Genomic DNA, 24,397 nt, shown 5'->3' on the forward strand with positions numbered 1-24,397 from the left:
CATCTTGGAGAAATTTTCACATTTGGCATTGACACTGAAGCCAACTCAAGTGGACAAGCTTTGGGTTTGAGCTTTAAGTACATCAATGACTAACTGAGATCCTCGAAAGATTCGATGGTTCGAAGTCCTTGAAAGGAGTGATCGGAGGAAACACAGCTGCAACCACCAAAGATGGCAAGAAAACACACAACAATAGAACACTACTTCGATTTGTTCTAGACTTGTAGGTGGAATTTGGCAAAGGTTACCACATCTGTTTTGGAATAATTCAGAGTAAGCCTCTTTGTACACTATTTTATTCTGATCTATGTATCTTGATAAATCCTTTATCTAATTCATTTATTTTTCCTATGAAAATGCATTACATATATTACATTATCATTTTGTATGTCCATGGCAGGATGAAAACAAGAAATTCCCCTGCTTTTATAAACAAGTCTGTTTCTCAGTGGAAGAGCATTCTATCTTAATGGTAAGAGAGGAATTTCAAGTTGGAGAATGCATCATTGTTCTTTTACAGCAATATGGTAACCGTTTATGGGAAATGACAGAAGTGACGTGTGGTTAGTGCAAAATGTGTGCCTAATTAAATTCATACAAGTAAAGAGTTTTCAACTTCATGTGACATGCCAGCTTCGTAGCTCTATGTTAGGTGCCTTTAGGTGCTCTTAAACACAGGTGTGAGTACATTAAAGAGGCCACAAGTTAACCCATGACATTAACCGGGGGTTGTACCCATGACATCTGTAGTTCATATTTAAGTGAATCTGAATCCTCTTGCCATTGCTGCACTTGAGTGTTTTATTAGTCATGTTTTTTTTGGCATTTTCTTGCATCTGAATACTTAAAACTCTCCAGGGTTGTTTCCTAATACCACACTGTGTTTCTCTTATATCCCAAGCATCAAGTATCCATAGTCAACTCATCTCCTTCAGAGTGCAATTAATATTTTCACACTTATATTACATTGCACTTGGTTTGACATCTAGTGCCAGTGGATCTTACAGTGGGGCAATTTGTAAACATGATTCACAATAGAATAAAGTTTGACAACTGCCTTTCATAAAATTAGTTTAGTTTAACAAGCAACTTTTCAACAACTACTTATTTATTATTTTCTCATTGCCTAATTACAATATATATTTTCTTGCTCCACTCTCTAATTTACATACAAACTGACTCCAGATTTCTTTCTATATATAGAGACTTTTTACTTATCAAGTTTGGTATGAGTCTTATCTTTGCAATAGAATTTATTCAGATTTCGATATGGTAGTCAATGCAACTAAGATGAACATCTGCAGATATTGAATTAATTTTTATATATACAGGTCACAAGTAACTTTATATCTTTTAACAACTTGATGTAGTAAATAAACATTGCCAGAAGATACTGTTATGTTACATGCTGTGATTAATATGCTATACCGTAATATTGAAAGAAAAATTGAAACCAAAAATATAATTTTCACACTTGTTTTACATCAAATTCCTGTTGATGTCCACACATAGGCTTTGATCTGAACTGCTGCTGTAAACTTCTTCTATGGCAGCGAGTCATTAAGAGAATTAACTTAGTACTTGTAAGGAACTGAATGACTATTTTGGACATCTGAATTCTCTTAGCAACAAATATAAAACATTATTTCGCTGTTTCTTGTGGCAGATTTCACACAAATTTGTTTGAAGATGACTTCACCATTGTATATTTCTACATGAACATTTAACTATCTGCTAAGATAAAATTTTGAAATTTTTTGCTAAACACATAAAAAGGCAAAAAAAAAAAATCAATTTAACAATCTTATTGGCATCTCTTTACACATTACACATTTTGGAACGATTGCTACTGACTAGGATGGCCACGTTAGTTACTATTGTGAATAGCTAGAATAGCTAAAATGACCCATTTAAACATGTATGGTCATTTTAACATTTAACCATAATCGGAGCTAAAATGACCAATTTAACCATAATCCATAATCGGAGACGCAATTCTGTGTTACCAGTTATTATGACATATAAGTGGGGTTTTGCCGGATGAACAAGTAACATATAAGTGGGGTTTTGCCGGATGAACAAGTAACATGTTGATCAAATCCGAAGACGTGTAGAACAATGTGTCGGAGATATATTTACCCCGGATTTCAATTTAGAGGGCACCAGCCCCCTTTTTTCACCTCGACTTTAATGTCAGCATTTTGGCTGAATGGAAGCAACCTCTACGTTAATTGCAGCAAGTAGTATCGAGTCCTCACGCTTTGAATGTCAATGTAGTTTTTGAATCTACTTTAATTGAAGTAATTATGATGTAACTAGCAATACCCATTGAATGTCAGTGTAGTTTTTCAATTGCTTTAATTAAGACTAATTATGATATAATTAGCAATATCAATTGAATTTGTGTGTTTGAATCTGTTTTAGATAAAGTAGTTATAGCATAATTAATGTCAGTGTCGTTTTCATTTTCTTTTGGGTAAAGCTAGTTATGGTGTAATTATTGCGAGTGTGGTTTTTAATTTTGATTTCCCTAGAGCTAGCTAGGCATAATTAGAAAATCCATTGTATTTCCACTGGCAATTTAAACACTTAAAATGATAGAAAACATGCTTTAAATGGAACACTGATTCAAGCAATCAGAGCGGGACATCAAACCATCAAATCTCTTATCCAATATTTGATAGAAGAACTTCATTTAATAACTCGCCTTTCAAGGAAAATGGAGGCACAGACACTTTGAGAGTTTACTCAATTAATATCAACTGTAAATAAGAAAATATTATGGATGGAGAAATGTGGCTCAGAAGCCTCTCCAGAGAGGTCATTCAGCCACATCGACGACTCATGTGAATGGAAAATAAGAACCATAAAAGTTATTTATAAAAAACCACAAAAATATTTTTTCCAACACTCATGGTACTTGTAAAATTGAATTTGGAAGATAGCCGGGATGGCTTAAAACTGAATTTGGGACCATCCCAAAACTGAATTTGGGTTGCTGGGATGGCTTCACTTTGCACTGGCCAACTGAGCTCGCAGCAATTTGGCAGCTGCAATCACGTTGGTTAGGGCGGGAATGACCTCGGTGTACTTCCTGGTCTTCAGACCACAGTCAGGATTAACCCATAAAATGTTTGTTTCGAGCACAGCAAGCATCTGGCAAAAGAGAACAGAGAACCAGTTAAGCTTCGATTTATATGTAATTACCCATCCTATGAAATTCAACATACAAGTTCAGAGCATTAGTAAGAACCTTGCTGATACGATCTGCAATTTCTTCTACGCTTGGAATGCGAGGAGAGTGAATGTCATAGACACCAGGACCGATTCCGGCACCATATTTCACACCCTCTCGGAAAACTGAGAGAAGTTTCTCATCGGAACGAGAATTCTCAATGGTGATGACATCGGCATCCATATCAATGATGGAATGAATAATGTCATTGAAGTTCGAGTAGCACATGTGAGTATGGATCTGCACCAAAGACAATTAGGAGCTTTAACAACACAGAACAGATTGCATGTGACAACAATCAATGCCTTCATGCACAATATGTCACAGGCACCATCTGAAGATAACTATATTGGAGAGGTTTTCACAAACCTGAGTGGTATCTTGCACACCACAGTTAGTGATGCGGAACCCGTGTACAGCCCAATCCAGGTAATAAGCATGTTCAGCCTTGCGTAGAGGCAAACCTTCTCTAAGAGCTGCCTCGTCAATTTGAATCACCTGAGGTCATAGAAAACCAATATTTCAATGGCATTCTAAAATATGAAGGAGACATCATTTAAATATTCTACCCAGTAGTCTTTATACATCATTTAAATGTGTATAAAGACTAATTGGCAGTAGTTGATAGCAACGTCCGAAAGCTATCAACCACATTTACCTGAATTCCACCCGCTTCCAAATCTTCCACCTCATCCTTGATGGCCAAGGCAATTTGCATGCAAGTTTCAGATCTGCATCATGCTTTGCATTAGTGACTCTAACAGAACAGAGTATGCTCGGTCCCCAATTCAAGGACGGATATAATTAGAAAATTCAAAACATTAGGACAGAAACTTTGGACGCCCTTACCTTGGTTGATCATTTCTAACAAAGGACCAGTTCAAAATTGTCACTGGGCCAGTAAGCATCCCCTTCATGGGTCTAGCAGTCATGCTCTGAGCCATCTTGGACCAAAAGACAGTCATAGGCTTTGGGCGACTGACATCACCATAGATAACTGGTGGCTTCACACAACGGGATCCATAAGACTGCACCCAACCATTGACCGTAAATGCAAAGCCCTGAAGCTGTTCTCCAAAGTACTCCACCATGTCATTCCTCTGTAACAGTAAAAGTCAGACAATTAGCTTTTGCTTGCCCATTTGAAACCCCAGAAACAGCTTCAGCATTAAGTGCAATGTATTTGACACTCACCTCAGGTTCTCCGTGCACAAGCACATCAATATCAAGGTCCTCTTGCAATTTGACAACCTTGGCAATTTCTTCCTTGATGGAGCTAACATATTCTTCCTCTGAAATCCTGCTATAACAACAGGTGTTATTTGTGAAATTCATGCTTCTAGATAATACTGTTTTGAAAATTGATTTCAATTGACGAATCAAAACAATGCAAAAGAAAACCCACTTGTTTATCTTGAATTCACGACGAACCCTACGCAATTCAACTGTCTGTGGGAATGACCCAATTGTGGTCGTGGGAAGAATTGGAAGATTTAACTTTTTCTGTTGTTGCTCAAGACGAATGTTTACTGGCGTAGCTCGTCGATGGTCAGAAGTCTTCAACGCTGCAGCCTGCAATTAGAATCACGAAAGTTATGACTAGCATCAGATGAAGGTGCGTTACGATGCTCAAGTGAAATCCTATACGTTGTAGTAGACACTATTGATGTTGCACATCAAAACATCATCATCTACAGTATCTTTGTGTACAGAGTTTGGGACGTATGCATTAAATGATACGCGATCCAAGATAAAAACCAATGACCGACTACAGAGAAGAATACAATAATCATACAGAAAATTAATTGCACTTACAGCTTTTTGAACTGCCTCGTTTGTCACTCTTGGAGACGCCCTCCTTGAAGCCTGTGCAGATGCGTTGGCCGCAAAGAATGCCTGCAATGACAAACAACATGCTCATTCAAACACTCTCCATACCATATTCGAGGAATGCCAAAAGAAACATAAAATGCTTACAACTTAAGGTGTCTATGACATTCCAATACATTCCAAATTCCAAATACACGTAATAGAAGCAATACCTCATCTTTCTGACCAGCCAATGCCTTGGCTAAGGCATCCACTTCAATAAGCTTTTGTGCAGCAAAAGCTAACCAAGACTTAATTTCATTGTCAAGCTTTGTTTCATTTTCCAAATCAACAGCCGTGTGCAAGAGGGAACAGGAAGTAGAGACAACTAGTTTATCTGCAAGCAGACCGGAAATTGTATTACAAATACAATAGCATTGAAAATTGCACAAGCTGCCACCGATAATAAAAATAAAAAAATTCATGCAGGTATACCTTTCCCAACTATGCTCTCAAGGCTTTCCAAAAATGAAGCAGCCAGATCATTGGCCAAGATATTTCGGCCGTCAACTACTCCTGCAAACAAGATTTTGTCAGCAGGGAAACCAATCTCCTTGATGAGTTCGAGATTCTTTGTTCCACGGATAAGATCAAACCCAATAGCAGAGATACCCTTCAAGCCAGTAATGGTCCTGCAAAGATCGATGTTTCATAACATCAGATATCTAGAAACGTGAAATCCATTCTTCTAAGATACTAAAATATACTGACAAATTAAAAAACTTCAAAGATCAAATAAGACCGGCTCTTACTTGTAAGTCTCAACAGGGATATCAGCAAAGTAAGTTTCTACAAGCAGATTAACACCAAGAGATGATGCTTCCAAGTAAGAATATGCCTTCGAGAAGGCTTCCAACTGATGAACCTCAAGATCCATTACAAGAGATGGTTCATCGAACTGGACCCATGTTGCACCAGCTGCCTCCAACTCAGACACAACTTGCCTGAATAAGATGGCCAAGTTTGACATATTAGTGTTCTCGTTTAAAACTTGCTCTTTTAAACTATGCTAACTTAAACCTGCCACTACAGAAAGCCCTCAGCCAAATACTTGTTAAAACAAATGCTTACTTGTAAATTGGAAGGATTGAATCAAGAAGAGTAAGAAGATTGAAGGTCTTTGCCACGCCTTTTGCGGGCTTAGACAATAGCAAGTATGACACGGGTCCTACAATCACGGGCACAGTATCAATGCCCAGCTGCATCCAAAAAACAACGTAGCCAAAAGAACTATGTCAATATCAGCACAGAACTGACAGTAAGTCATCTTTCTAGTGATCCATTAAGTTGCATGATATTCATTAAATCAATTCTAGGGCAAACGAACTATGTCAATATCAGCGCAGAGCTGACAGCAAATCATCTTTCAAGTGATCCATTAGGTTGCATGATCTTCATTAAATCAATTCTAGGGCAAAAGAACTATGTCAATATCAGCGCAGTACTGACAGTAAGTCATCTTTCTAGTGATCCATTAAGTTGCATGATATTCATTAAATCAATTTTAGGGCAACGAACCGTGTCCTCGGGACGAGATCTCTTAAGTAAGAGTAAAATTAATATTGTTTGAGATCACTTAATTAACAGAAATTAATATTGTTTATTGATTGTCACCAAAAGACGGAAACTGGCTGGCAGAGGAGATTTCAACTTAAAAAATTGAAAGGCAGGGGAAATTTCAAAGTTAATTTCCTACTTGGAATTCAAGTGTCGGCCAATAAACATGAACTGGCTTTCTAATATTGAAATAACAAATGATCCATAAAATAGGAAATATAGATCTAGCACCTCTTTAGCCTCCTTGTACTCTGCTACTGCCTTGTGTGATGAGTAAGCAAATTTGATCTCCGGTCCCAACTCTGGAACGATGTAGTGACTGAAAAGAACAAAGACAACACAACCTGCTTAGATCATGGCCAAATGCCCATCAACTAGACTTAGGAATCTTCGCTGAAAGGCAGCACAGTTCAGACTTTTGATGTAGACACATGTTCACAGGTACAATGACCGAGTTAATCGGGATCGAACTTACTAGTTGGTGTCAAACCACTTGGTCATCTCCATTGCAGGAAGTGTGGCGTTTCCTCGGGCCATGGAAAAGTAGGTGTCGAATCCAATCTCACCGCCAGCGAAGCCATACCTGGGAGGAACAGCCCCAAGCATGGCAGTTGTGTCCAGAACCTGATCATAGTACGAGAAAGTGTTGCTGGGAATCAATTTGACTCCGGCAGCTACCATCTGCTTCCAGATCGAAGCCCTCAGTTCCTTGGCCACAACCTCGAGATCCGCAGCAGATGTTTTGCCATCCCAGAAGGACTCGAGTGCAAACTTGAGCTCTCTCTTGGGGCCCATGCGAGGGTATCCAACAACGTGGGAAGCCATTGCTTTCGGGCTTGAAAAGTCCTAACTTCCCTGCAAGTGAGATCAAGTCCTGAATTAAATTATGATTAAATTTGAATTTCGATTTTGATTGCAAGATTAGAGGTCCATTGCTACACTATCATACACAGATCTGCAAGCAAAAAAATCAATACAGAGGCCGCTGCATCAATGAACTAAGTCTCCATGCCACGGTGTTTAGGGTTTAGCTATTACTGAATTATAACAAAATCAAGGGTTTTTATTGCAAAAGATATGTTCTCCATTGACATATCCGATGATTTTAGTGTGCTAAATCTTCGTAAATAAATCAGATCTGAGGGTTTATGCAAGTTTCTTACAGAAAAATTCACGTAAAAACCCTCAGATCTGATATGTCAATGGAGAATAGATCTTTTGCAATAAACGACCCTTGAAGATTCATTGCAACAAGACACGCCAAAAGGACCAGTGAGCCCTATTGCATCTAATATAAAAATAAAAATCCCTAGATCTAGTAAAGCCGTGTCTGATTGTGCTATATTTCAGTAATTTACTATGTCCGGTTGTGTTATAATTCAATAATACCTATCTGATCCTTCACTGTATAGCGCCTCCGCCCTTTCGCAAGCATCTAAATGCCCGACATTTGACAGAACAAAGAAGACCGGTTGAAGGAAAGAAGCCATACCTTTGAAGGAAAAAGTGCCGCAAACCAGAGAGCTAAAGCAGCAGAGTTTCCGTAAGTAGACGGATAGATTCCTGGTCTTCCTTCAAAGGATCGAAGGAGAGTATGATCGAATTAGCAAGCTGAATGACGTTTTATAGCTACTCGGAGAAGCCAAAGCTGAGGCACACTCACCAAGAACGAGTATCTGTGGCCACCTTCCGAAAAGGGCCCCACCAGTGGCCATATGGGTGAGTTCGTGGGTAATCTTCGTATTGGCATAAACACCACTAAACAATCGCTTAAAATAAGTAGTTTGTCAATGGAAATTAAATGAGTGAGTCTTATATGTCCATCTTTAGATTTATATGTACATTTTAGATTTTTGCAAGTTAGTTATTTAATGGTGGGTATGTATATATATCTTCCACTTATTTAATGTTTATTGGTAGGTCACATATGTGTTGTCATAAACAATAGTGGTGTCATGGCTAGATAAACAATAGTGGTGTCGTTGTACATAGTGGCATTGAAGTTGACATTTCCATTGATCAATGTGATTTTGGGACAATTCTTGTATTTGGGAATGCTTTGTCACTAGGTCTTATAGATAGTTTGAGCGTCCTCGTTATGAAACTTGTTTATTAGTAAACGGAATGGTTCCATTGTTTGAAAGAAATGCTTTCTACACAAATGCAAATTATTGTGTTGTGAATGCTGTGAAGGATAGAATGAATCTTATTTTTTTATGAATATGTTCATTTCAAATAGGGCAATTCCAAAGTAAATGAAATCTTAAGATTAAGTTCTAGAACTCCAAAGAGAAATATGTTAGTTATGTCTGAGTTCATAAGGTGTAATCTTTCTCTCTGTGGAGATATGAGGGTCAATCTCTAGAATATAGAAGAATGTATCCCTTATAATTCTTGGGGCTGAACAACAACTATGGCATGAAAACAAACTATTGAGCTCACAACTTTTAGCAAGACATGGAGAGAGTATGCCAAATCATTTTAAGAGAAGGTGTTGGGGTATTGGATTTGGATTAAGTTTCAAGGTTGTAGCACTCACTGCAAGCTTTGGGAAGTTTTCCAAAGAACACATTGCCTTCACATACAAAAGAAGACAATATGTTGGATTATGATGATACTATGATGCCTTTGACTTCTATCAATAAAACACCCCGTCTACAAGTCTAATGCTTGAAACAAATGCATTAATAAATTCAATTTATGATTGAGAGACAAATGTTTCACCATAAGTTTCATGTGAAAATCATAACGAAGATTACTCTTTGAGATAAAAGGACAATTGGTTAAATAGGTGGCAGGGTCGACCTTGTTTAAAGGGAAATTGAGAGATTTTGAGGGCAGCTTCAACAACTTCAACTTCGTAATAATATCTTTGTAATAATAGCCACTAGATCCAAGCTTTAAATGACGGGTGCTAAGGGAGAGCCCTTTCCCAAAACTCCCTTCGAATTAACCTTATAAACATCTGCCTCATGGCCACTCCACTTTAACACCAACGCGAAGAAGCGAACACCATGTAACCTAACCCTCGTGACCACCATATTAAATCTTGACTCTCGCTAATTTAAACTCCAAGCATGAAAGGCATCCTTCCCAATGTTCTGAGATAGAAATATTTGAGATAGAGATCCTTCTCCTGACTTACGTGCATAGATTCTTGTTAGCTCACGTTCCTGGATCTCGAATCTCGGAACTTTCACTAGTGTGCAACCTTTCAAAATCCTGCTAGATGGAACCCAAGAAAGAAATAATTCTCGATGTTATCGCTCCATCACTTGCCACTATCTCGGTCTCGACAATTTTGAATGGTGTCTCTCGGAGAAATCTCTGATGGATTTCCTTTGAAACTTATGTAGCCAACCCACTATAATGAAGGAGTTGGTTAACCTTGTCACCATTTGTAACACCCTCCTCCCACATCTAACCAAGCAATCGCCCAGACGGGGTAAACATGTGACGAGAGGCCACTATGATATGATTTGACCTCCTAAGTCACGTTGAGGAAGTGGAACCGACAGAAACACACCATACATACATTCAACATCAGCTTCAGGATCCTCAAGAACCAGTCCAACACTTTAGGAAACTTTCCCTTGGGTCCCACTGAGTTTTTGGACAACTTAAGCCTTAGTCGCTCTCATGCTATAGGCATGACAGTGTCCAGAAACCCAAAGTCGCTCTCACAGGCTTTCCTGCCAGCGTCTAGAGACTCATTTAGTCAGTGCTATTCTAGCGTCCCTGGGATTTGAGCCACTTTTTTAGGCCCAGAGCCCAGGTCACTACCTAGAATTGAGCCATCTCTTCATAACATTAAAATAACACGGAAATGACAGTACTAAAGAAAATACTTGTTTAAGACCTTGACTGGACCCCTACTGAGATTGCGAAATGCGCAGTCTCTCCCAGGCCTTGGCCCAGGTTGAACTACGCATTGCGTAGTTCCAATCATCAAGCTTCCACCTTGACTATTGGGACTACGCAGTGTGTAGTTCCCATAGTTAGTCAATCACTCTTGTCAAGCAAAATTGCGTAATCCCTCACATCAAGTGCCCGACTTGTTGCTTGAACTTGCCTTGAAGTTGTTTTGGTTTTTTAACTGACATTTGCTTGCCATGAGTGCCCTCGTTGTCCCACAGGTACAACAATTGTTGAGCATCTCTCAAGAAGTCATAGTTAACATGGCATCCAAGAGAGCTACATCAAAGGAGACAATCAAATAAATACTAGGGAAGCAGTTAAGCAGGTATCAATTGATTTACCAGTATATGCAGATACTCAGATGTTCATTGAGAAGGGAACAATAATGACATGGCAACAGATCAAAGATACTTTGCAAAATACTTTGGGGCATATTTGGAGGACCATCAGGTCTATCTTAGTATCTGGCAGTCAGAGTTATATAAGGTTTCATGCAGGTATCCCGCCTTCCCGTGTGCGGACATCATCAGCTGGATTGTCTCACATATGGATGAAAAAACTATGACAATGAGTAGTGCCAGCAGGAGGAAGATTTCCACCTTCAGGGCAGAAGACGTTTAACAAATGTATCACTTGCCCAAGCCAGTGAAGTGCATGGACTTACTTTTCTATGGCACCCATAGCTATGTGAATACAAGAGACATTGTCAAGCGTTGGGTGAAAGAGTCATCTAAGTTTAAACAGATACCCACCCATGTTTACAAGAAAAAGTCCCTCAGGAAGGCTTACCAGTTCTTGATCACCTTTGCCTACAGAATATATGGTCAAGAGAGCACAAAGACCATCCCTGAAGGGTGGGAAGTCTTAATAGACTAGTTGGTAAGTGATGGAAGGCCATTCAACTGGTCGGATCTATTGGCTCAACAATTGAAGTCCCATGTAGCTAAGGCTCATAATTTTCCCAAGAATGAACAAGCAAGGTTTTACATGTCCGCATAATTACTAGATGCAATATGTTCACAATAACGGTTACCTGGCATGAGTTGGACATGGACATCATAAGAGACTGTCGTGAACATCTATTGTAAGTTGCTTTCCGACTGCAGCTATCGAAGTGACAGACATGGATTTGGAATAAGAGCCACAAAATGAAGACACTGGCTTGATTCCGGGAGCACCATAGGTCAACCCTCAATCTCCAACACCTCCAGTAGCAGAGCCAACCTTGAGTGAGCAAGGGGATGTTGTTCTCCTTGATGATGATCTGGTCATGGATGTGTATAATCTATCATTTGATGAGTTCCATAAGAGGATTGTACAAGCGTGGAGGAAGCATTTTTTGGATGATCACGCATCACTTGCATTCATCAAGGAAAGGGTGATAGTGTCGGACAGCAGGAAGCATCCAACTCCCATTGGCCAAGCCAACTTGGCCTATGTAGGAGAAACAAGTTTAAATGTTCAGTATCTGGTGACCGAGAATGAACAACTAGAAAAGATCTTGTAGGCTCCCAAGAAAGAGGCAAAACAACCCCGAGCATCAACACAAAATGCAGTTTTCACATTGAGGGAGATTAGAACAACGATACTTGTTGAAGTATCAACACTTGGAGATACCATGCGGAACATCCATGACGTATTTGTCACCGCGCATAAAGCAGTTGTCTGTTTGCATAGCCTACATCAACATAGCAAAGAGTTTGTTTGAACTCTAAAAAAATACATGCTTCCGTCACCCATGTACAATATTGGACAATGTGGTACAAAGGGGGCCCACTTGACTTAGTGAAGAAGATGAAGCCACAAACAGAGCTGCAGAAATCAAAGGTTTGAATGTTGATTCAGAACAATGAGCATCTTGCCTCATTCATCGACAGCACACAAGCCTCATATGTGCGGTTGTACAATAATTTGGATGTCTTGGTGAGAAAACACCAAATCCCATCAATCAATTCCCTCACTGATACTAAACCTAAGAACCAATTCTAGATGGAGATCGATAAGCTTTTTGAGCAGCTAAGACAAGAAGCCACCGGGGAAGAATTGGAGTTGAAGGCACACAACATGCAAAAGTACATCATTGGTTCTGTCAAGATCAAGACAATGTTGCCCATGCTTTAGAACAAGTTGGATATAAGCTAAAAGATGATATACCTAGATGCCATGGAGGCTAGATTCCACTTCTAGAAAGACATTGTTAAGTAGTTTGGGGGCACCATCACATAGTACCAAGCTTGGCACCAATATGTGACCGAGAAGCAACAAGTGGAGGACTTCCCACAAACTCCAGAATCATAGTTTTGTGTCTTGTTAGGTTGTCTCTACCCTATTTTGTCTTATATGGGTACATGTGGAAAATGTAATATTATTTGTAATTATGTTGTAAGTGAAATTCCAAGAGTCAATATTGGAATAAGAAAAGTCATCATGTAATGTAATGTATTATTTAGTGAAGAAGTTGAAGAGCCATGAGGATAGTTCAAAGATCACAAAGGGGAGTTGAAGAGTCACCCCCTCTTGTTATAAATAGAACCTCATAACTCATGTAAAAATATTTTAGGAGCTAAGATTTTGGCTAGGCTTAGGCTTAGAAAGAGCTTGGGAGTATTGTGAAGAGCGTTGGCTTATCCATAGTGTAGAGCAAGTATACTTCTTTGGAGCAGCAGGTGTTCTTGAATATAACGTTCCACTATTGGGGATAATGGTCGTCAATTGTGTATGTATGGTTGGAACTTTCACTTATAATAATAAAATCAAAGCCAACATGCTTTCATGCATATGTTGTTAATATAGTAGGACTATTCATGTTGTATTGGCAATGTATGTTACTTAATTTACACATAATATTTCTTATGAACTACTTTGTATGGATTTGTACGAATCTTGTTGAATGTGTGTTGTTGCATTAACTCATCACTTTAACTTGTGGACTATTTTGCATTTTAGCTTGTGATGTCATTCCACTCGTGTGTTCCTTTCAAGTTGTGTACTATTACAGGCTTGCAAGGGGCACACTTCATTTTCCCTTCATATGTTGGAACCTTCATGCATCACACTTGACTCTCCACAGGGTCATACACTTGCTCTCACCCAAAGTTATCATACTTTCTTCTACGCATTTCTGCGGTCAAGGCATTACATTACCACCCACTACTGGGACTCCTACTCTAAATGGTGTGAGGTCTAGTTGGGACTTCATATCAGGGAGATCCCCTGAATGTTGGCAGGTCCAACATCGTCAAAACATTGATAAAAGGCTTATGAGGATCAATGGGCAGACTTGGTCAGTTGGTAGCTTTTTTTCAGTTGAGTTTTGGAGCTCTCATTCTATTCTCTCTCTCATACTCTTGGACACTTGGAGTTTTCTTGGAGAACTCTTGGAGAGTGTGGCATACTTGGATGCTTGGAGAAAGAAGGAAAAGGAAGAGTAGGAAAGTGCAAGATGACATCGAGATTAGCAACTACAATGAGTTTTTCTTGCAACTACCATGTTTCATGTATGTTTTCCTCACTAGTTTTGGCATGCATGACATATGCATGTGGTTTATTGGTCATGATCTATCATTGACATGAAGGATTTCATGGATTGATAGTGGATTTTACTAGCCTTGCCATTTCTCGGATAACCATGGTGTTGTGGGTTCATTTCTTTGCTTTTTTGGTTGGTTCTCCTGTTTCTTTTAGCTTGGGTTGAGTTACTAGTTCCTGGAAGCCTTGGTTTGACAAACGCTTTGGAATCCCTATAACAACTTGGGTTGAGTTACTAGTCCTGGAAGCCTTGGTTGGAAAAACGCTTTGGAATCCCTTGGTGGGTTGAGTTACTAGTCCTGGAAGCTCTAGTTGGAAAAATTCTCTAGAATCCCGACGATAGTTGTAGGTTGAGTTACTAGTCCTGGAAGCCTTGGTTGGAACAAATTCTCTGGAACCCTGGAAGGCTTGGGTAGAGACCATTATGGTGATGGTTTGTGATGTCTGACCACGAGGTGGAATCACTGTTTGATGGGGTTAGGTGGTTTGGCCTTTGGAAGCCCTAGTTCAGTTTTAATGGATTGTTCCATGAGATCCCACATTCATGCTTGGAATATGGCACAGGGGTGACTGGCTGAAGAGAGATTTGGCTCAGCCATGTCTATGGTCGGGTGGTACGTGGAAGTCCTAGACTTGGTTGCATTTTGCTTGTGGAAATAAAATCTCTTTCCTATGGTATTGATGGGTAAATATGCTTATTGTTATGTGGCTTATATGGTTGTTCTATGCTTAGCATCTCTGATGTTTATATGTTGGTTATGAATGAGTTTTATGACTATCATGATGTTTGGATCATATCATGTTTTTACTTGTAAATGAATGAACAATGTATCTATGGCCTAATAGATGAAATTATAGCTAATGTGTTGAGGCATCAATGCTTCTTAGTGATTTTCAGATAAGTATGAGACCCCTATGCTCAGTTTTGTTGTTAAGACCTGTAGCTTTCATGTTTGTGACATGTTTGATGAAATGCCTGTCATGGCTAGTAGGGGTCCAATCTAGTCCTTGTTGATGTTTTTGCAAATGTATCTTTGTTCTGTTGTGAAATTTTATTTCTGAACCTGTCATTGAGTTTTGGGTAGTGAATTGGGCTCTGGGCCTAAAAAAGGCACAAATCCCAGAGTCGCAAGCATAACACTGGGGAAAAAAGTCCCTCAAAGCTCCCTTGCCCTTGTTGTGGGAGCTTTTGGAGCCTCCGAGACGCATCCTTGTCCATATCAAGGGAGCGTCCAGGGATCTGATGCACTAAAACTTCAGTTGGTCTCAAGGGATGGTTACCTGAGTGGTTGGGATGGCTCTTGGGAGTTCTATTGCTGATGTGGAAGGTTTGTGTAATGTGTTCCATTGATTCTACTTCCTTAACTAGCACATAGGGAGTCAAATCATATCATAGTAACTTCTCATCACATGTTTACCCTGGTTCGCCAGTTACTTGGGTAGATGTGGGAGGAGGGTGTTACAATGTGGCAACATGCCCCTGCAAAGAATTATTATGGCTTGAACGATCCCAAGACGTTACCACATATAAACATCCAACATTGCACTTAATTCCCCTCACACTCCAAACACCTACCTTGATTTCTGTCCATTCTTGCAGACTATTTGCAGGGAGTTCACTCATGCAAAGCATCAATCAAAGTTAACGTTGTTTATGGCATTTTATATTATGGTCCAAAGTTCCCATTGTTTTATCAACGTTAGCTGCCAGAGATTTGTCTTCTTCATGCATGCATTGACTCTCATTAATTTCAGTCGAGGTCCTTTGCCAACCCATCCTCTTGAGACTTGGTTTAGCACTAACTTGCAATCTTTGGTGTGTCTCCATACTTTAGAAAGGAAAGTAGTCCCCTTGCATATTGGAACTACATCATTAAAGAAAGTTACTGCTAGATAGTTTAGAAACTTGGGTATGCCCTGTTGTGACCTTTTCCTCATAGGTTTGGCGAGTATGTTGCAACTTTTGGAGTTGGTTTCTTCTGCATGCAAGGTAACAAATCCTTATGCCACTAGACAACGCCTTTTGTAGTTGTGAACCTGGATTATTCATGTTTGAGCTTCTCCCCTCAGCTTATGGTCTCATCTTCTATTTCACGGTTCTCTTCTGGCTATCCTCTGCATTTCATTTTGGTTTGGATCATTTTTATTTGGAATTGGCTTAGATATGCGAGCCTAGATACACCTATATCACAGTTTCTTAAATCACAAATTAATCATGCAAATCATAAACATTCTAGCAAAAAAAAAAAACTATTCAAAAGTTTATTTATTATGCCATTAAAAATTCTAATAACAATCATCCCTTTTTCAATATTAAAATATTTCCCCCAATTAGGGTGGCCACATGCTTGAGTGAAGGTGATGGGATGACACCACCACCATCCCATCTCCTCAACGATGTCGTCAACCCACTTGTTATCCTGCCCAACCCCTAATTTCATGCACCACTTAATGCCACATTCTTCCAGACTTATTTGGCATTTCTACCCTAGCTTCGACATGGTATTTGGCTCTCTGCTCTAGCTTTATGTTGCTCTTAACATTTTTATCTGCTTTCATGAGCTACTCCCGCATCAACAACTTGTTGTTTTCGCCTTTGTGTTGGGGGTTGGTCTAGGTCCTCATGACCTAGCAACCCTTTCCTCCTTTTGTGATTGTTAGAGTGGAGTTATCACCTGCATAGTTGCTTGGGAAAGAGATTGGCTCCCCCTCAACCCTTGGTGCTTCACATTTTTTAGAATTCAGTTGCGCGAGCTAGCAATATTGACAATGGTTCATTTTTCAACTCCTGGTTCTAGTCTCGACTTCCTCCAACTTGGGATGCTCTAGTCACCAGCGTCCTCAACAAAATAATCACCTCGTCAACCACAACTCCTCTTGACTCGACTAGCTATACAAAGTTGAGCACCAAGTACAAATATTTTGTGATTATTTTAGAGGCAGGCATCTTAATCCCAAAGGATTCGCTCAACTTAGCTCTTTCTCTGGGAGCTTCCATGTTTCCTTGTTTCATACGTTAGTTCTTTGGAATTTTCTTCGGTGCTCAGCTGAAAGTCCTCATCCCCTCCCTAGTGCCTTGTTCTAGCCTTTTCTATGACCTTCACCCTGCATTGCGTTTCTCCTCCACCACCTTCCTTCTTGCTCGTCGCTGAAAACTTCCCTCCTTGGCTTTGCATCACTTGGGACCTCAATTTTCTCTAGTCCTATTCCCCTTTGAAGCCTCTTCCCTTGCACCATATCTCCTTTGGATTTTCTACTCTACTCCCATCTCCCAACATGCCTCGAGAACCAATGAGGAGTTTCATGGGCTTCATGAATCATGGCACTGGAAGTATTCATGCTTGATACCGAACCTGTATTGCACTATCTAGATGGATTTAGATCAATTCACTATAGCAACCATGGCTGACTACAATGATTTTATTGATGTCGAGATCCTTGCATCTGTAGTTGAGTGCATCCCTGACTCGAGACATACTCACGACAGACAAAATCAATACCTCTATACTATATAGCTTCACTGGCACATAAAATCTCTTTTGGGCCAAGTGCTGGCAGAAAATCCATGAAGCACGCAGCGGGATATCTATGCAACTCAATGACATTTTAGTTGAGAACCGTGATATGTCCATGGAGCACCATGATTTGGTTATGCGATTGGGGTGTATTGAAACCATCCTTCTCAGAGGAAAGGGTCCCACTTGATCCGAACCTAAACAGGAATGCAACAAATTACATATATAACCATAAATGCATAGATGCAACATAAATAATACATCATTTCATTAATATCAAATATTGAATATGCTTACAAATAGAATGGAAATAAGACTAGCTCGAGTGATGACAACTTATCTTTGAGAAGAGATGTGGTGGCTACATGCCTTTCAACTGTCTTACAATGAGGCTCAGAGGCCTATTTATTATTGAAAAACAATGGAAAACCCTAAACATCCAAAAACCTAACCCTAGGAGATGAAGCGCCAAAACTATGAGTCTCGTTTGGATAAATTGGTACATCAACTTCCCGAGGTCGTAACTTTGGCGTATGATCTTTGTTTGACGTGCACAATACCTTGTTAGAAAAATATATCCGAGGACTACAACTTTAGAGAAAGTAACACTAGGTGATGATAATTGTTAGCCCTGGTTTTCTAAAAAACGTTGTTTAGGGCCTCAAAACGGCTCCGAAAGTTCAGGACCTGAAAAATTGCCAAAAATAGTAAATTGTGCTACAATTAAGGAAACTGAAAAACTGAAAGAGACAATGGGAGTTTCGGTGGAATAGGCGGGTGGCCACTAACATCCACGTGGATCACTGCTTCTCCAGGAACTCCTACAACTTTGATTGGCATCTCCACGTTGACATGACCTTCTTATGACTATAGTGGCACCTTGAGCTTCCTAAGGCAAATATCTCAATGTTTTTGTTCTATATTCTCTATATGTAGCAATGTTGCTTTTATGTTGTAGACATACATATATATTGCTTCAATTATTATGTTAGTTATAGTAGTCTTTTGTCATCGTTGGAACAATATAGAGACATTGTACTTTTTTGGTTTAAATCCCTATGGTCCAATTTTCCAAGTGGTAGAATGTCGTAGAAAAACTTGTATCTATAATTGTAATTGGTGACACATTTTGAATGATTAATAAAATCTAGAAACTTGCCAAAAATATAATATATATAAATATTTATTTATAAATAAATTTTTAAAAACTAATTATAAATAAAAATGATAAAATTTGTATTTTCACTTTTAATTCTTTTAACATTCTAGTTTAGTTTATCTCAGTTGGTGAAGGTTATAAAAATTATGTAAACTATGCCATCAAGGTTCAAATCCACATTATAACAAAATAGCTTGATGACATTATAGCGAAGAAACACTTCTAGGAAAGTTTTAATTTTAAGTTTTAATACTCAAAATTCCAATCAAGCAGTTTAGATGACCTAGTGCATATAAAGGTGGATGTTTCCACCTCTTCCTAGTTATCAGAATGTTGATGTTTCTTTCATATGGCTATTATTTTAATCTATTTATACTTGTTAAGGCAATTTATCTTTGTGCAATTATTAAGATAGTTTTTGTGGCTAATAATCCCTGGTTCTCTGATATTTTTGAAAACTTCTAACATTCATGATATCTATATCGTTTTTAACTAAAAGTTCTCCTATTTTATTTCTAATTTAGTTTTCCACTAACATGTTAGAAATACAAAAAAAAATCATAACTCTTTTTATTTAATAAAAACTTTTAATTAGAAAAAAAAAACAATAAACTTTAAAAAAATATAAAAAAATAAAATTGAAATTTTTTAAATAAAAATATAGTTATATATAAAAAAAAATAAAAAAAATAGAAACTATATAAAAATAAAATTGGAATATTTTTAAATGAAAATATAATTATAAAAACTTTCCAATGAAAATTGGAAAAGTCAAAAGATACAAGTTATTAAAACTAATTAAGAAAGGAAACATCTTATCAACAATTTTAAAATGTTGGAAAAAAAGAAAATCGTATTTCAGATCATATAAAATAATGATAAACAAAAATACCTTACAAAACATAGAATAATAAATAATATATATTTTTCATAAATATATATTTATTTATTAATATAAATTTAAATAAAAAGTTAATAAATTAAATTAAATATATATAAAATAAAAATATTATAATCAGGACAAACAAATCTAAATATTATTTAAAACTAACATTGGAAAAAAACATCTCATACCTAATGATAAAATAAACCATAAAATTGTTAATTAGAAAAATGATTTCAAATATACAAAAATAGAAAAGCAATACTTAAATAACCTTTTCTTATACAAGATACTTGTACATTTTATATAATAATAAAATCATATACACAAAGTTTCACCAAAACTTTGAATATATGATTTCAAAACGTTTCCAATGTCTTTCCACGTTCCGTAAGTGTCACTGTAACTACATGTTGCAAATAATTAGAGACAGTTTTTTCTTATCTTTAATAATAAAGAGAACTATTCAAAAATATATTTGATCCTTACCAAACATATTCAAATCCCCGATCGTGTTAAGCGTGGAGTGGGGTTGGTAGAATCATTGTCTTTAGCCAAACTACAACCTTAAAAAAAAAATTATGGTTATAAATATTATTAACAAATAAAAATATAACTTATAATAAAATTTTATAATAAGAGATTTTTAGAGATTTTTTTAGATTCTAAAGTTTACTTTTGACAATTTATTTCAAGAGTTTTTCTAAAACTTTATAATAAAGATGAAGAAAAAGATATACTTAAAATAGATAACAAATTTTAAAATTATAACATAATGGGAATAACATAATGGGAATGCAATAAGATTTATGGAGAATAAATATATAATTAAACACTCTTGTAATGTTTTTGACTTATTATCTAGTTTGAATTGTTCTTTAGTTTCTTGATATTTTATTTTATTTGTCTGGCACCGAGTAGCGACATCAAGTGCATCAACTCTTGACATAGAAACCTCACATTGCTTCCTGTTGATTGTGCCACACTCAATCACTTAAGTCACTAACCCAATATATATGATAGATTATAGTTATATTGATGATGGGTTAATCTCATCATCATAATTGATTTTTTATGTGCTTAAAATTTTAATTTGTTTAATCAAATATTAATTTTAGTCAAAATAAACTTTTATTTACAATAGTCATCTATCACTTAAGTTATTAGCCCAATAGATTATAGTTATATGTCTAATGGGTTACTCTCATCATAATTTATTGTTTATGTACTTAAAAATTATTTTGTTTAATTAAATATTGATTTTAGTCAAGGTAGACTTTTATTTACAATAGTTAAATATTTGTCTTGGTGATGCATTACATTCAACTGAGTTTCCTTGTTTTAAGGTATTCAAGTCACACAATTTGATTAATCGCCCTACAAATCAAAGATCAAGGTGCAATTCAGGATTTGGCCCTATTTATATGAACCAGGGAATTGGTCTAGGGTTGTCTTAGAAATAGTTTTAATATTGATAGTTCTTTAGTCTCAAACTTCAAGGGCATTTTTTGAGATCTTCCTATATATTCTATGATATTTCACACTTTAGGATGAGCATCTAAATTAGTGTGTAAATTCCCTTTCCATAAACTAAAGAATTCTAAAATTGAGTAACAAGTGAAACGTTATGGTCTCGTCAAGGCTCCCATTTTTCCATACAACTTAACGTCATTCAACACAATATAATACTCAACCCTAACTTCATATTAGGATTAGACATCTTACATCTCAATACTCAACCCTAACTTCATATTAAGATTAGAGATCTTACATCTCAGGGTGTTTTGTCTATTAAGATTTTTGCATTTTTATAAATTATGACCTTTTAATAAATTATAATAAATATATCTATTTTCAACAATAATTTTCATTATTTTTTAATAATTAAAAATAAATCTCATAATAAATTAAAAAATAGACAAACTCAATAGACAAACTCAATCATTTTAGTAAATAAAGATAAAGTTCCACTTTAATATTTTCTTTAAAATCTCGTTAAAATGACCTAAAACCTTTAAAAGTAAAGTTTTATAGTTAAAAATCTTATCAATCAAAATGAAAATATAACTTATAATAAAATTCTTACCAAACTTGAAAAAATATTAAAATGTGAATTTTTAACTTACTCTATATCATTATAAATTTACTTTTCATACAATCTTCATTATCATATTAAAAAAAATAATGCATATTTATTTTTTTATAAATAATCATATGCATATTTGATGAACCATATTTAATTCTTAAAATTTCTTGTGACATTAACTTAAAAAAAAAGAAACATGTCACACATAAACACAGTGTCGAGATTGGAAAGAATGACAACTCAACGATGCCCATTTTCCTTTGTGAAACTAATATACATGGGGTTGGTGAGGTATAGTTTGAGGTCTTGGATTTCGTTGGGTGGATTTGGAAGCTATGATTACGTACATATATACATGGGGTTGGTGAGGTATATACACGGGGTTGGTGAGGTATACACATAAGCACATATCTTATATTATTCAAAGCTGGTGTGTTTTGTCAATGATTCTGAGGGTAGGTGCGTTTTGGTATGAGTTGAATGGACCTTCCAACCCCACTCAACTTGACAGTTACAATGTGACATATCGTGTAACCACGTCCAATGATATAAAAACCCAATGAAAATGACAAGATCATTTTAAATTTTAAAGATTTGAAAAAGATTTCGTTTTAGGGCTAAATTTGGTTCTTACTTTTTATTAAAAACAAATTGTTTAAATTTGAATAAAATAAATTTATTTTATTAAAAAATAAAAAATGAAATATTAAATATATAATATATTAAAATTTTTCATTTTTCTTTGATGGGGTGATAAGTGGCGACGGAGTGGGTACGACGAAGGCCTTGTCACCATCGCCTATGCGGCATCAGGCTTACTATGGGGTGTGTTGGGCACACTTCCCTTGGCAGACAAATGGCGAGGCATCCAGAAGCGATGAGTTTTAAATTGGTTCGAGCATTAAGTTTTGTACATTATGGCTAGTGGAAGGTTATGGGACTATTGGTGTTGAAGGATTTTGGGCGCTTATGTCTTCAAGGTGGCACTTTAGCAGTGCCATCCCTTGTGAATCAAGTTGTGGGGAGTAGCAGTGACGTGTAAGATGGAATTGAAGAGTCTGCCATTGGCGAATTTAGGTGGTAGAGAGTGCGGGATCTAGGTTCTGGCTGCCAACCGTCTTCATTTTGGGGTGATGGACTTGCTGAGCCATTAAGGCAGTGGCAAAGGGAGGACGGTAGACGCGTCGAGTCAACAAACATTCTGAGCTTCTGGTCTTGGGTAAGCCTTATTGATTCAATTGAATTGTGAGTTTCTATATGTCTTTTTCGTTGGTATGTTTTGCTGCCTGGGTGGTTGGGTAGATGGAGTAGGAATTCTTTGAGCATCTACTCAGTTAAAGAGCATAGAGGTCGTGACTCTGGTAGGTCCCTCAGTAAGCATTGGTCCTGGTAGGAGACTGGTTTGGTAGTTATGTTCGTGGAAGATACAAAAATGAGCTCCTTTTAGGCTCTTAGTCTGTTTATCGTGACCCCATGTTTCGTTAGCATGGTTGTGTTAGAAGGGGAGTGGGGTCGTGTGGCCAAGGGGCATACCATTAGGGAGAAATTCAAGATCTAGGAGAAGAAGTCAACCCTCCGTAAGCGTCGTCTCCAAGCAGGGTGGAGATGCCTCCTCCCTTTTACTTATCAAAAGATAGGATTCAACAGATTTCAATGGTCATGGGCTAGCTTGTTTAGAGCCGACATGATGACAAAAATGAGGTGATCAACTTTTTAAATGACCTCCAACAAAACCAGTGGAGAATTCTAGACCAGATGGGTTCCCTCCGTTGTGGCAAAGAAGGATAAAAGTTAGGTTAGCGAGCTTGCAAGGTAGACTTGAGCATATGGAAGGCCATGTCCACGATGCCTTTCGGCCTTCGCCTTTAGGGAATGGGTAGGCCATTCCAGTTCCAACTCTCTTTCAAGACCAAGGATGATAATAGGTTGCTTTTAGGTTCTACGTACCCTCTAATCTTTTTGGGCTATTTGTTTACAATCATCTAGTTCGATGTGGCATTTTTTTTTATCTCTGGGCCAACAAATCTGGTATGATTGTAGCCAATAGTCTTTTGGTTTGGAGATCATCGCGATATAAATCTGGCATGAATTAATATAAAATTTTGACTCGCAAATATATATATATATATATATATATATATATATATATATATATATATATATATATATATATATATGATTAATTATTTAGTCCATGGGATAGTTTAATTGGCAATTGTTGTGTCATGAAGTATTATGTAAACAATGAGATTCAAAGTTCAAATTTCTTGTGGGTCAAACCAACAAAATAAAATATATGTGGTGTAAAGGTCATCAATTCAAAACTTTATGGGCAAAAATCCAACCATGCTAAGGACTAGTGCGACCTAGACTGAGTGTGGTTCTCAAGTGAGTTTGATGACTTAGATGCCCCTATATTGTGGCTACTCAAACCATAGGTTAGGTGTGCTAGTCATCTTAAGACTCACATTACATGGTAATTAACTATTTATTGAAATGATTAAAATTTATTTTAAAATAAATATAAATTTTCAATAATTTCTATATTATTAATAAGCTTATATATTTTTAAATTTAAAAATAAATATATAAGAAGATTGATAAATAATAGGATGGGATGTTAAATCTCACCCCCCCAAAAAAGGAG

General features: G+C 37.0%; 1 protein-coding gene across 1 annotated transcript; it reads right to left on the reverse strand.

Annotated features, from left to right (window-relative positions):
* Window positions 1-2,664: 2,664 nt before the first annotated feature.
* LOC149231498 (5-methyltetrahydropteroyltriglutamate--homocysteine methyltransferase 1) lies at window positions 2,665-8,308 on the reverse strand. The gene is made up of 15 exons (XM_089379206.1): window positions 8,154-8,308; window positions 7,137-7,516; window positions 6,893-6,980; window positions 6,176-6,303; window positions 5,857-6,048; window positions 5,540-5,736; window positions 5,278-5,441; window positions 5,051-5,131; window positions 4,641-4,807; window positions 4,430-4,535; window positions 4,085-4,335; window positions 3,894-3,966; window positions 3,605-3,733; window positions 3,254-3,475; window positions 2,665-3,156 (listed from the first exon to the last, which is right to left on the reverse strand). Exons 2-15 carry the CDS (start codon window positions 7,484-7,486, stop codon window positions 3,010-3,012), a joined length of 2,295 nt encoding a protein of 764 aa, XP_089235332.1. The 5' UTR covers window positions 7,487-7,516; window positions 8,154-8,308; the 3' UTR covers window positions 2,665-3,009.
* Window positions 8,309-24,397: the final 16,089 nt, after the last annotated feature.

Source organism: Pinus tabuliformis, chromosome J, assembly GCF_031772625.1.
Source record: "Pinus tabuliformis cultivar Carrire ecotype Pingquan chromosome J, CPIR1, whole genome shotgun sequence".
Classification (NCBI taxonomy): domain Eukaryota; kingdom Viridiplantae; phylum Streptophyta; class Pinopsida; order Pinales; family Pinaceae; genus Pinus; species Pinus tabuliformis.